Raw genomic sequence first — 14,776 nt, forward strand, 5'->3', positions numbered from 1 at the left:
TTAACATTTGTTGAGTGTAAACTATGTGCTTATATGTGCATTCATTCTTTATGATTATAAAATATTTCAAAAGTACAGAAAAGTATAGAAAGTAAATCTCTATGTATCATTACCAAACTTTAACAGTTTTTAACATTGTTATTTTAGCTTTATTAAAAAATTACCCTCAGTTGAAACCCCTGTACGTTCTTCTTCGATCCCATTCCTATCTTAAAAGCTTCTTTATCATCCTTCCATTGTTACAGAAATGTTTCTGCTATCTTGAACTTGGTGGTTATATGTTCCACATGCATTGTTCAGTTAATCTTCTCAAAAACCTAAGGCAAATTCTGATTATACTTTACAGGTAAAGAAACCGAGGTTCAAGTTCCTTGCCTGACTTCAATAGACACTTGGAATCAGAACGTGAACCCTCAGGCTCTCTGTCAGCAAAACTTATGCTCTAACCACTTTTCTGTGCTGTCCTAATTTTCATTTTATGCCGCTAGTCGTCACTTTTCTCTCACCTGTGCTTTCAGAAAGAGTCTGTCTAATGGACACTGCTACTCTTATGTCTAACAAAGCACTGCAACATGTCTAAAATATAGTTAATCTTTCCTTCCAACCCCCAGGACTTGCTGCTGCCTCCTGTGTTTTATATCTCGTTGAATGATCCCATTTTCTGTCTAATTTCCAAAACTTTCCCCTCTCCTTCAACCTCTGTATTCAGTCACTAAGTCCTGTTGTTTCTGCCTTTAAAAAAGCTAGGTGTGGTGGCTCACTCCTGTAATCCCAGCACTTTGGGAGACTGAGGTGGGCGGATCACCTGAGGTCAGGAGTTTGAGACCAGCCTGACCAATATGGTAAAACTCCATCTCTGCTAAAAATACAAAAAATTAGCTGGGTGTGGTGGCAGGCAACCTGTCATCCCAGCTAGTTGGGAGACAGGCAGGAGAATCGCTTGAACCCAGGAGGTGGTAATTGCAGTGAGCGGAGATTACACCACTGCACTCCAGCCTGGGCAACACAGTGAGACTGTCTCAAAAAAAAAGTGTCTCACAGCCATTTGCTTCCCTCTATCCCTGTTTATATTTCCTTAGCCTAGGCTACTACCATCTCAGGACTGCTTTATTATAGCAGCCTCCTAATCAGTCTCAACAGCCTTTTAATTTTTACCTATTTATTCATTCATTCAGTTGTGAGACAGGGTCTTGCTCTATTGCCCAGACTGGAGTGCAGTGGCACAATCACAGCTCACTGCAGTCTCGACCTCCCAGGCTCAGGTGATTCTCCCATGTCAACCTCCAGAGTAGCTGGGACTACAAGCATGCACCACCACACTTGGCTAATTTTTGTATTTCTTGTAAAGATAGGATTTCGACATGTTGCCCAGGCAGGTCTCAAACTCCTGAGCTCAAGTGATCTGCCTGCCTCAGCCTCCAAAAGTGCTAGGATTACAGTCTTGAGCCACTGTTCCTGTTCTCTCATCAGCCTTAAAAAAAAAGAAAAATTCTCTATTTTATTCTCATTAAACCAGAATAATCTTTCTAAAGTTCAGATTGATCATATTCCTTACCTGTTTAAAACCCTTCAGTGCTTTACCACTGCACATAGGATATAGTCTAAATTACAAGGCTTGTAAGACACTTCGTTGTCTTGCCCCTATTTAGCTCTTCAGCCTCAGCCATTCCCTGCCATTATACTCCAGTAATATTAAACTTCTTTCAGATTCCAATTACTTTAAAAAGCCATGTATTTTCATACCTCTAGACCTTCAATCATATTGAACACTCTTCCTCTCCCCTTGTCTCTCCCTTCTTGTATCAGACTGATTTCTATTTACCCTGAGTCTCAGCTAAAAGGTCACTTTTTCTGGGAAGCTTTCTTTGATTTCTCTTCTCCCCTTCTCCCAAAGTGGCTTTAGGTGTTCTGCTCTGGGATTTCATTATATAGTTGACCCTTGAACAAAACAGGTTTGAACTGCGTGGGTCTACTTCTACATAAATTTTTTCCAACAGATTGTGGTTGGAAAATACAGTATTCCCAGGATGCAAAACCCAGGTATTCAGAGATCCAACTTTTTGTATATATGGGTTCTGTAGGGCTGACTGTGGGACTTGAGTACAGGAGGATTGTGGGGGTCCTGGAACAAATCCCCTGTATATCCTGAGGGACAGCTGTAGACTATACATTCTTTATCATAATACTCATTATACTTATTGTGATTGCTTAGGTAATCTTTATCTGTTCCCCTCCTTACCCCCTTAAACATTGAGTTCAATCAGGGCATACTTGTTGGTTTTACATTTTTATTACCTAGAACAATACTCAGTACATAATTGACACAGTAAATACTTGTTGAGGGACTGAATGAAAGTGACTATGAGATATTTAGATGGAAGTCTTGAGTTTGCAGTGGGAAGTATGTGTTCTGCATGGTGGGAACTGTGTCTGGGTTCTCTTTTCTTTGGACAATAAAAAGATTTATGAGGCACTACCTACTTGAGAAGGGGGTTTGAGTACCTTGGGAAAAACTCATTATTTGTTATGATATACATCATAAAGTTCTGTTCTATAAAGTTTTTAATTTTGTATTTTATCTCTACTTTTATAAAATTAAGATGTTTATAAATTAATTTTAAAATGTGTGTGTGGTTTTTTCTGCAGTCTGAATCACCATCTTATTCTCCTCAGCCTCAGCCATTTCCACAGAACTCTTCCCAGTCAGCTGCTATTACCCAGCCTTCATCTCAGCCAGGATCCCAGCCTAAGCTTGGCCCACCTCAGCAGGGAGCCCAACCTCCCCATCAGGTCCAGATGCCACTGTATAACTTTCCCCAGTCACCACCAGCTCAGTATTCCCCCATGCACAATATGGGATTGTTGCCAATGCACCCTCTCCAGATCCCTGCCCCGTCCTGGCCCATCCATGGCCCAGTGATCCACTCTGCACCAGGCAGTGCCCCCAGCAATATTGGCCTGAATGATCCCAGCATCATCTTTGCACAGCCTGCTGCCAGACCTGTGGCAATCCCTAACACGTCTCACGATGGACACTGGCCCCGTACTGTGGCTCCGAATTCCCTGGTGAACAACGGTGCCGTGGGGAATTCAGGTAATCCTTCCTTTTCTTCTTTTGTATCTGTCTGTAGAAATAATGTGAGGAAAAAGAAGGAAAGCAGTATTTGTGGAGGGACAGTACAGGATTAGATAAAGATTAAGAATATGGACTCTGGATTCAGACTGCCTGGATTTGAATCCTGGCCCTGCCGTTTATTATGTAGTGTGGGCAATTACTTAATCTCTTTGTGCATTGGTTTCATCTGTAAAATAGGCCATCTAACTCACAGGGATGTTGTAAATGTTAAATGAGGTGTAACACACGTAAATGTTAGCTGTTATTTTAGTATTTTTAAAAATTTTCACTGCCACCCTGTTTGGTGTATTATTTATTATACAGTTGATGAAATTGGAGAGTTAAGTAACTTAACTGTCTTACTGTTATGGTTAATAATGGTAGGTTGGCCTGGCATGGTGGCTCACGCCTGTAATCCCAGCACTTTGGGAGGCTGAGGCAGGTGGATTACCTGAAGTCAGGAGTTTGAGACAAGCCTGGCCAACATGGTGAAACCCTATCTGTAGTAAAAATACAAAAATTACCTGGGCATGGTGGTGGGCGCCTATAATCCCAACTATGTGGGAGGCTGAGGCAGGAGAATCACTTGATCCAGGAGGCGGAGGGTGCAGTGAGCCGAGATTGCGCCATTGCACTCCAGCCTGGGCAACAGAGCAGAAGTGTCTCAAAAAAAAGACCAAGGAAACCAAAAAAATTAATAATAATGGTAGGTCCAAGACTTAAACTCATTTCTTTGTTCAAAACTGCTGCCATGCACCCTAGACACTATTACTTCTCAGTAAGGAACAATTCTTTAAAAAAGAAAAAAGTATTAATAGCATTTAAAAAATAGTTTTTTTTTCTGATATCTAAGTAATACATGTTCATTATAGAGTATTTGAGAAATAAATCATCTGTCTCAATTCCTAGACATAAATACTAAAGAATATTTTGGTGTATTACCATTCAGTCATTTTTTTTTAATTGCCTATTTAAGAAAATAGTTGATACGTGCTGTAAATCTAGTTTTATATCCAGCTTTAAGGTATACATATATATACACACACGCACACACGTGCATATACATATAAATACTTATACACACTTACACATATACACACAGGCTGGCACGGTGGCTTACACCTATAATCCCAGAACTTTGGGAGGCTGAGGTGGGCAGATCACTTGAGGCCAGGAGTTTAAGACCAGCCTGGCCAACATGGCAAAACTCTTGTCTCTACTAAAAATACAAAAACTAGCCAGGTGTGGTGATATACGCCAGTAATCCCAGCTACTCAGGAGGCTGAGGTGGGAGAATCGCTTGAACCCAGGGACACAGAGGTTGCAGTGAGTTGAGATCATGCCATTGCATTCCAGCCTGGGTGACAGAGTGAGACTCCAAAAATATATATATATTCATATGTCTCTAAATATATATGGTCTCAAAGTGTTGTCCAGGTTGGAGTGCAGTGGCTATTCACAGACCAATCTAGCACACTACAACCTTAAACTCCTGGGCTCAAGTGCTTCTCCTGCCTCAGCCTCCTGAGTAGCTGTGGGACCACAGGCACACACCACTGTGCCTGACTTATGCCTAACTTTTTAGTGATAATTATTTTTATCTTAAGAACTATTATGGAAATTTTGAAACATACACAAAAGAGAGTAAAGCATATAATGTACCCCCCTCCCTATTAACCAACTTTGACAGTTACCAATAATTTACTATTTTTTTATCTGACTCCTCCTAACCATTACAAATTTTTTTTGACTTGACTGATCAAATCTCAGACATTGGATCAAATTTGCTTTTTAACTTGAGTTGTATCACTTAAAAAAAATCAGGCCAGGCGCAGTAGCTCAAGCCAGTAATCCCAGCACTTTGGGAGGCCAAGACGGTGGCTAACACGATGAAACCCCATCTCTACTGAAAAATACAAAAAACTAGCCGGGCGAGGTGGCGGGCGCCTGTAGTCCCAGCTACTCGGGAGGCTGAGGCAGGAGAATGGCGTAAACCCAAGAGGCGGAGCTTGCAGTGAGCTGAGATCCGGCCACTGCACCGCAGCCTGGGTGACAGAGTGAAACTCCGTCTCAAAAAAAAAAAAAAAAAAGAATCATGAGATCATTACCATAGCTAGTATCATCTAATACCCAGTCCTTGTTCATTTTTTCCTGTTTCTCTAAAAAGGTATATAGTTTATTGAGACAGTCTCGCTCTGTCGCCAGGCTGGAGTGCAGTGGTACAATCTCAGCTCACTGCAACCTCCACCTTCTGGGTTCAAGCGATTCTCCTGCCTCAGCCTCCCGAATAGCTGAGACTACAGGTGCATGCCACTGTGCCTGACTCTTTTTTTGTTTTTTTTTGAGAGGGAGTCTTGCTGTGTCACCCAGGCTGGAATGCAGTGGCACAATGTCAGGTCACTGCAACCTCTGCCTCCTGGGTTCAAGCGATTCTCCTGCCTCAGCCTCCCAAGTAGCTGGGACTACAGGTGCCTGCCACCATGCCCGGCTAATTTTTGTATTTTAGTAGAGACGGGTTTCACTAGGTTAAGCTGGTCTCGAACTCCTGACCTCAAGTGATCTGCCTGCCTCACCACGCCGGGCCCTAATTTTTGTATTTTTAGTAGAGACGGTTTCATTCACCATGTTGGCCAGGCTGGTCTTAATCTCTTGACCTCATGATCCGCCTGCCTCGGCCTCCCAAAGTGCTGGGTTTATAGCCGTGAGCCACTGTGCCCAGCCTAAAAAAGTATTCCTGTTATTGATTTATTTGAATCAAAATTCAAACTGTGTATTTGAGTTTTATATCTCTTAACTGTCCTTTATAACAGTTGCTGCTTCTATTTTTTTTTCCCCAATATTAACTATTTTTTGAAGGCACTATAGAATTTCCCATATTCTGGAGTTGGCTGATTATGTCTTTGTGGCATCTTTTAATGTGTACCTCTGTCCCTGTATTTCCTGTAAACTGGGATTTAGATTCAGAGACTGGATTAGATTCAGGCTCTTTCTCTTGGTAAGAATGCTGCTTGGTGGGTCCCATATATTTCCAGTTTCCTCACTTCAGAAGGAACTTACTGTCGGTTGTTACTATTTTAGTGACTTAAGATTGATCTGTGAGTTAGGTTTTATCAGCCGTTATCCATTATGAAGTTCATCATTAATTTTTACTTAATAGTCTTAGCTGCCATTGATAATTGTTGCCAGTATCCATTATTTTGCTATCTCCAGCTTCTTTTGGAACAAAGCAAGTAAGGTGTTTTGTTGAGCAAAAGTACCAGAATATGGTAACTTAATTAGATTTCTAAGATCAAAGGATATATGGCATACATGGTCCTTCTGCTATATCATTCAGCATGTTTATTGTGTATATGCCATGACATGCATTGTGATAGTCACTGAGTTATAGAACCATGAAGACATACAGACCCAGTGTTTTGCCCTTTGATGTATCTGCTCCGTTTTTATAACTTCAAGTCTTCCATCCCCTTGCCACTTGTTGTTCTCAATGTTTTAGTCACAATGAACTAATTAATGTCCCACAAACATACTGTACTGTGTCTTACTCCTGGTTGCTTAAGTTGTTCCTTCTGCTTGGAATGTCCTCTCCGTTACCTCTGCTGCTCACTCGCACCTTCTTCTGTGCTGCCTCAAAGCTTGGCTAACTCACTCATCTTCCATTTTTAAATTTAGATCACTTTCTTCAGGAAGTTCTCCTTATTTTCTTAATATCCATATCATAACATTTGTCTTACTCTGCTGAAATTGTCTGTTTACTCATCTGCATAACCCATTAAACTGAACTTCTAGAAGCAAAAAATTGTTTTTTGTCTGTCATTTTCTCTCTATTAGTAGTTTAGTTTTCTTTTTAGTAACCTGCCATATTAGATACATTATTCCTGTTATATAGTATTATTATCTAATAAACTTTACTTACTATTCATTGTATAGATACCCAATTCATAATTGATATTACAGCTACAGTTACACTGTGTTAAAAGTGGAAGGACTGAATGGAAATATATTAAAATAATAATCATAGTTGTATCAGAGAAGGAGATTATTATATGTTTTTTTCCCCCTTTTTTGAAATTATATTTAATGAGATCGTATTACTCATTTTATGGAAATTTTGGGTTATGAAAAACAGGTGAAGGGAATTGGAATATATCTTTTGAAAATACCCTTTTATGTTAAAACATCATTTCTCATTTGGTTATGACCTAATTCTGAACATACTGGTTTAATTTATTTTTGTACACCCTGAGCCCTTCGGCTTCAGCCCTTAGTTGTAGCTTGGCTTTATGAATTCACAGTCAACTAGCTCACCTCCTGAGAAGATTCAGCTTACAAGAATGCAGTTCACAAGGGCTTTAGGTTTTTTGCTGCCTACTCTTTCCTATCCCATACTTCCTCATTTGAGTTCCTGCTAGGAAAGTTTAGTGAATAAGAGCAGTTATTCCCTTTTATTCCCTAGCATATAGTGACTCTGAATGAGAAAAGCCACCAGAAATGATCCAGAATATAAACTGGGTACTGCACTTCAAAAAATGTACTTAAAGATACATTTGAAAGGGAAATAGAAAGATTTGGGGGGATAGTTAGCCATAAAAAGAATAGGACTTACATTTTTTGAGTACCTTACCTATACGCTAGCTCTTGTGCAAGCTACTTTCTTTTGGTTATCCAGTTTAAACCTCATAACAATCTGAGGTTCAAAATGGAACCTTAGTAGTTTTAGGAAATGAGTTTTGAGCTTAAACCTGTTTGACCTCAAAGCCCAAGTTCTCAACCATTATGCCACAATGCCTCAAGCTTCTAATAGGATCTCCTTCCAGGCCAAGATATAATTGATTCTGGGATAGTTTGCGTTGTCTTTAGGATAAAATCTTAAGTTCCTTTGCATGATGTACTAAGGTTTTTTGAAATGTATATCCCCACCTACCTGTCCCGCCTTTTCTCTTACCACTTCCTCCATCACTCCTGTCTCTATATTGCAGATTGTTCTGCAGTTCCCCAAACTCGATGTGCATTCCTGCTTTCATGCTTTTGTACATGATACTCCTTTTCTCTAAAATGCCCTTCACCCCCTCCCTATTTTGCCTAAATTTTTCCTTGTTTTTTAAAACTCAAATTAGTCATTCATCTTAGGAAGATTGTCTCTAACCTTCAAAGACTGGGTTAGCCCTCTCTTCAGAACATTTTGCCTGTTCTACTAGCAATTATTACGTATTGTTGTGTGTGTGTGTGTGTGTGTATATATATCTTCTTGTATGTCTCTCATGACTAATTTGAGCAAATACCTATGCTCTGTTCTTTAAAAAAATTTGTTTGGTATTCTCTGCATTTAGCATAGTTCTTAGCCAATGGTAGGTACTAAATATATCTTTGTGGAATGAAGGGATATTTCAGTGAGTGAACTAATGTTTTTAAATGTCTTTTTCCCTTGTTGTTGAAATGCAGAGCCAGGCTTCCGAGGACTGACTCCTCCAATTCCTTGGGAACATGCACCGCGTCCCCATTTCCCCCTTGTCCCAGCTTCGTGGCCTTATGGTTTGCATCAGAACTTCATGCATCAGGGAAATGCCCGATTTCAGCCCAACAAACCTTTCTATACTCAAGGTACCATGGCACACAAATTAGTTAACAGGCTTGGGTGGGTTTCTGGGATAGAGAGCCTTAGTGAAGGCCAGGATCTGGGAGTGAAAATTCATGAATTCAGTAAACATTTACTGAGAGATCATACTGTGTGTCAGATAGTGCTAGGTGCTTGTTGCTCAAGCAAGAGTAAAACAAAATCTCCATTACTTGATGCACATTTTATTAGGAAAGCCAGACATGTTAAATAGAAAAGGAGTTCAGATGAATCAGTTAACATTACCCTAGCAAATCCAAACAGGATGTGGATTTAAGAGATCATTACATCACAAGATTTTGACAGTTGAGCTAGATCTTGAAAGAGATGCAGGATTATTTTTTGCCTAGAGATGAGAGAGGAGGAGGAGTATGCTTAGCTGAGGGATTAATATATGTAGTCGCTGAGTTTTGCCTGGCATAATGAAAAAGAGAAAATATTAGGGCTAGAGGACACAGGTATATGGGAAAGATGGTGATAAAAGAAGGCTAGACAGGGTAGGCTTAGACCATATTATGGAGTTTGGACTTGGTTTACTGAGCAATGGGGATCTAATGAAAGGTTTTTAGTGGAACGAAGACATAATCAGATTTGTTTAGTAAACGTAGGACTTGAATGACATTAAAATTTATTATGTTCTGCTGGTGCTATTATAGTACTAATAGTGGCTTTCACTGGGTAATGAATATTGTAAACTAAGAATTCCTAGAAACTTGGAGCATTTTATCTAACCTACTTGCCTCAGAGGTATTTGTTCTTATGGGCATTGTCTGAGTCTGGCCATATACTGCTGGGGCATCCCTGTATTATAGAGTGGCAGAGCCTTGACTGTGGTTGAGCTCTTCTCTTGAGCAAAGAACTGGGACTGAAGGAAGTTATTATTAGTCATAAGCCCTTTTAGGAGGGGAGAGGTCTGCACCTCTTCTCTAGTGGGTTTTTCCCCTTTGATTCCTCCTCTCTGTCTTCCGTGTCCTCTCCTTTTTTTCACATACAGATATTTCCTTCCCTTCTTCCTTTTTCTCCCCACTCTCTCAAATGTTTTGCAGCATGCTTTATCTCCTCCTATTATATAAATAGAAAAAAAAAGAAAGCTAACTACAAATTAATTCTAAGGTGTTGTCAGATAAACAGGCACAAGCCTTTCAGTTTCCTGTCTGTGTTGTATCCAACAGACAGATGTGCCACCCGTCGGTGTAGAGAGCGTTGTCCCCACCCACCAAGAGGAAACGTGTCGGAGTAATGCGAGTCCATTTTCTTTCAGCTGGTCTACCGATGCACAGCAACCAGCCAATCCTGCTGTCTCAAGGGTATCCGTACCTCAATGTCAGTTACATTCAGCAGAAAAAGTGACATTTAATGGAAAGCAAAACAAATCAGGTCCTGATTTAAAATTTTAACACGTTTAGATAGCTTATTTAAATTCTAAGACTGTTTTTACAGACTGTATTATTTGTATATAAATATGAACTATAGTTTTTACTAGTATCACCAAATTGAGTGATACAAATTTCATCTATTTTATTACCCTATTTTTAAGGGAATTTTATGTTTTGTTTAACCTTGATGAATTGTATAAAGAGAGAATTTAAAAAATTACATTCTTTATTTTCTATTAGCTGTATTCATACTTTGGTTGCTTCAGACTTTATATATTGTTCTTAAGAGTTAGGAAAGAATTTCATGTGTTTTAAATTTGTCACTTCTATTCTTTACAGAACCTTGTAGTGCCAAAAACTTTTTAAAAGGTAAAAAAATAAAATAAAATTACAACATGAAGATTCAGATTTTTTTTTCTTTTCCATACTTGTATATTGAACATTCAAACTTGAACGGAAAGTTGATTTTGTCTGTATTTGAAGTACTTCTATTTTAAGTTAATAAATCTTTTTGACAAGAGTTAAATTTGGTTAATTCATCTGTTGTATAGATGATGGAAATATTATGTAACGATATTTATTTTAATTTCAATGAATAGAGCATTCTAACTCACAGATTTTAGTTTTAGAGATTCAAGTATCATTTCATGTCTTTTATTTGGTTGAATGTTCACAACACCCATTATGAAGTTGATAGAAGCAGAAGCCATTTACATTTATCTTTGAAAATAAAAACTGAAATGCAAAGCAGTAAATTCCAAAAAGCAAATTTACATGCTGGAGTCTGAATTGAAAAGTATTTGGAAAGAGAGTTTTAAAACACTGAGACTAATATTGGCAATTAGAGTGGAGGGAAGATAACTTTTTTGTTGTTTTCTTTGAGACAGAAGCTGTCTCTGTCGCCCAGGCTGCAGCTCAGTAGTGGGATCTCGGCTCACAGCAACCTCTGCCTTCCGGGTTTGAGCGATTCTCCTGCCTCAGCCTCCTGAGTAGCTGAGATTACAGGCATGCGCCACCACACTTGGCTAATTTTTGTATTTTTGGGAGAGACGAGGTTTTACCACGTTGGTCCAGCTGGTCACCTGTCTTGGCCTCCCAAAGTGCTGGGATTGCAGGCGTTGAGCCACCGTACCCAGCCCAGACTCTATTCATTTTGAATCCTATACTTCTACCTGGAAAGCACACTTGCCAAGGTGATAATTATTTACCAGTAGTATTTGGAATTTATTATTATTGGGTATTGGAATTCAGACTCGAGTTGGTGGTGGTATAATGTTTCAGCTGTTTTAGCAGTGAGGTGAGGTAATTTTCTCTAACCCCTTAATTAGCGTGTCCAGTTGCCTGGGATTTTAGGCTAAATGATGCTATAGATCTATTTGGAAATGTGCAGAATAAGTAGATAAAAATGTAAGGACAATGGGCTATCTTTGCTGTGCTTCCTCTGATACATACTACTTTAAAATAGGAGACTGCTTGGGCCCTTTCCATATTTTGCAACATGGAAGACACTTGAAACCTATTGCAGGAGATTGAGGGTATTTGTGCTGTATTTACAGCCCTGAGTTAAAGTCAGGTATATTTAATATTTTTTCTTATTAAAGCGTCAGCATCCTTCAGAATCCTATTAAGTGGTGGATTTAAATCATTTGTTAACAAGATACCTGACCCAACTATGCATTTATGTTAAAATGACTTGGAGCATTCAAGATTTAAATTAACATTCGGTACTTCGTGTCCTTCCACATCTTGGAGAACAGGTAATGATGTATACAGTGGTGTTTATTATTCTCTTTACTTTTGTACGTATCGTAGGCCCTCCATATCCATGGGTTTTGCATCTATGGATTCAACCAACCACGGATTGCAGATATTTAAAAAAATTGTGTCTGTACTGAACTTGTACAGTTTGTTATTATTTCCTAAACAATACAGTATAACACCTTTTCCCACAGAATTTCCATTGTATGAGGCATTATATGTAATCTAGAAATGATTTAAAGTATAAAGGAGGATATGCATAGGTTATATGCGAAGACTACACTATTTTATATCAGGGACTTGAGCATCCTTGGATTTTGGTATATCTGTGGGAGGTCCTGGAACCAATCCCCCACCAGATACCAAGGGGAGGATTGTATTTGAAATATTCATTAAAAATAAAACAACTTCCAATAACAGAATGCCCCTACCCTTCAGCCTTTCTTCCTTAAGGAAGGCAGTATAACACCACTTGGCAAAAGCTATTAACCAATAGCCTAGGTTTTACTTATATGATAGTGTTACAGATACTAGTTTTCAGCATCTCATCTGCCCCTCCTTCAGTAACTGCCAGTGTTCAATAATTGGCAAAACTGTTCTGTCGAAAAACAGAATGTAGTTTAAAATTGATACAGTAGAAGTTCAGATTTTAAGTCTGCAAAGTAGATTATGAGTTCAGATTCATTGTAGAGCCGTTAAGTAGAAAATTATCAATCTTACACAGGGAGAACACACACATTTCAGACCAAATTGTTTTGAAATATTCTGTTTAATAACATGGGGATTCGTATTTTCCCTTGACATTGGGATTATTGAAAATATAAATATGTACTGTGTAATATATTTGTTTATATTCCGTACAGATGGACATTTTTGCTGTTTCTAGTTATTCTCATATAAACATATATATATATATAATGTGTAAAATGATGATGGGATAAAGCTATTTGTGTGTACATGTAATTATTAGGGTGAATTCCGTAAGTGGGATCACTGGGTAAAAGGATCAAAAGTTCTAAAGTTCCTGTACATTGCTACATATTGCCAAATTGCCCTTCATAAAAGTGGTTATCCGTTTGTAGTTCCAGCAAACAATATGTAAAATGTGTTGGTATGCTTATAAAAAAGTTTTCAACTCCCAGCAACTCATTTCTTCCTTGTAGAAATTAACATGTTTATTGTAAAAAGAAAATAAGCATTATATAAAAGTACAAAGTTTAAAAATCACTCAAAAGTTCATCAGCCAGACAGAAGTACTATCTGGTGAACTTCATTCATTCCAACCATCTCTCTTAGTCACATAGGCACATATATACAAATAGTTTTACAAAAGTGGGCTCATATGCTATATTTAATAAATACAGCAAATTAACAAAAGAAAAACAAGTGTGAAACTGAAAAAATGCTCAATTTAAAAACACTTTTCCCACGAGAGAATCTAGTCTTGTAAGATTCCTCCTAAAATTAAGGACAATTATGGAAAACAATAAAGAGGCTATTTTTTTTCTAGCTTCATGTATGTTTTAATTAGAGACTGTATGTGATTCCTGCTGTGAAAGATGAAACCAGCACTCTACTTATTTCTATATAGACAGTATTCGTAATATTTAATTTTGACTTTATAATCACTGCCCATTATTTTTAAAGTTTCGGAAGTGTTTACTAACACTCCTTTTACTGATTCTTTGTTCCTAAGTCCTTAATTTGATTCATTTCTTCTTTAGTTGAATTTCATTATTGGGCAGTTTTTTCCTCAAAGGCTCATGATTTGTACTTTCAAGTTTTTACAAATTTGAGAACATCTATAGCCTTTGTATTTTAAGACAACTTTGGCAAAGTGTAAAATTTCTGGCATGCTTTTTCTTAAATCTTTAGAGCCTTTTGCTTCATTGCCTTCTTGTTACAGGATCTGAGACCATCCTGACCCCAGTTAATTCTTTTTATTTTTTGAGACGGAGTCTCGCTCTGTTGCCTAGGCTGGAGTGCAGAGATGTCATCTCAGCTCACTGCAAGCTCCACCTCCCGGGTTCCCGCCATTCTCTTGCCTCAGCCCACCACCACGCCCGGCTAGTTTTTTGGTATTTTTAGTAGAGGCGGGGTTTCATCGTGTTAGCCAGGATGGTCTCGATCTCCTGACCTCGTGATCCACCCGCCTTGGCCTCCCAAAATGCTGGGATTACAGGCGTGAGCCATTGCGCCCGGCCGATTCTTTTTAAACCATCAGAATATTTTATTCTATGTATTTCTCTTTTCCATTTTTTATTTCCTCCAGCCTATTTTCTCTGTGCTGTTTTATGTTTTGTGGTTTCTAGTAAGGCCTTGAAACTCCACCAATCTTATTTTCCATCTCTTTTGAACCTCTGTGCTTGTTTAAAAGTTCATGTCTGCTATCTTTTTTGAATGTGTGGAGAATTTGTCATATTAAACTTTCTGAGGGAGTAGGCAATCTGTGATTTCTTCTCTACTGAAGAATAACAGAAGAGGTTAGAGGAATGAGCTTTAAGTTGGGTTGTTATATTGGAACCCTCTCACCAAACCTATTCTTTTTTTTTTTTTTTTTTTTGAGATGGAGTTTCGCTCTTTTTGCCCAGGCTGAAGTGCAATGGCACGATCTCAGCTCACCGCGACCTCCACCACCTGGGTTCAAGCGATCCTCCTGCCTTAGCCTCCTGAGTAGCTGGGATTACAGGCATGTGCCACCATGCCTGGCTAAATTTTGTATTTTTTAGTAGAGACAATTTCTCCACATTGGCCAGGCTGGTCTCAAACTCCCGACCTCAGGTGATCTGCCCTCCTTGGCCTCCCAGTGTGCTGAGATTATAGGCGTGAGCTGCTGCGCCTGGCCAAAAATCCATTATTTCTTTTGCCCCTTGGAACACATCTCCCTTAATTTCTTAGTATTAAAAGGCGATT

At 38.8% G+C, this 14,776-nt stretch overlaps 1 protein-coding gene across 10 annotated transcripts in view; it reads left to right on the plus strand.

Moving 5' to 3' along the window:
- The window catches only part of TUT4 (terminal uridylyl transferase 4), a 132,552-nt gene extending 121,921 nt beyond the window's left edge, over positions 1–10,631 (plus strand). For 5 of the 10 annotated variants that reach the window (XM_033226354.1, XM_033226356.1, XM_033226357.1 and 2 more), the window contains 3 exons: positions 2,647–3,094; positions 8,558–8,716; positions 9,991–10,625. In XM_033226354.1, the coding sequence (XP_033082245.1) occupies positions 2,647–3,094; positions 8,558–8,716; positions 9,991–10,079 (696 nt within the window). In that variant the 3' untranslated portion in view covers positions 10,080–10,625. The other 5 variants (XM_033226358.1, XM_033226360.1, XM_033226359.1 and 2 more) reach the window with 5 other exon arrangements.
- The last annotated feature ends 4,145 nt before the right edge of the window (positions 10,632–14,776 follow it).

The sequence above is a fragment of the Trachypithecus francoisi genome, unplaced genomic scaffold, assembly GCF_009764315.1.
Source record: "Trachypithecus francoisi isolate TF-2019V2 unplaced genomic scaffold, Tfra_2.0 Lachesis_group12, whole genome shotgun sequence".
Classification (NCBI taxonomy): Eukaryota; Metazoa; Chordata; class Mammalia; order Primates; family Cercopithecidae; genus Trachypithecus; species Trachypithecus francoisi.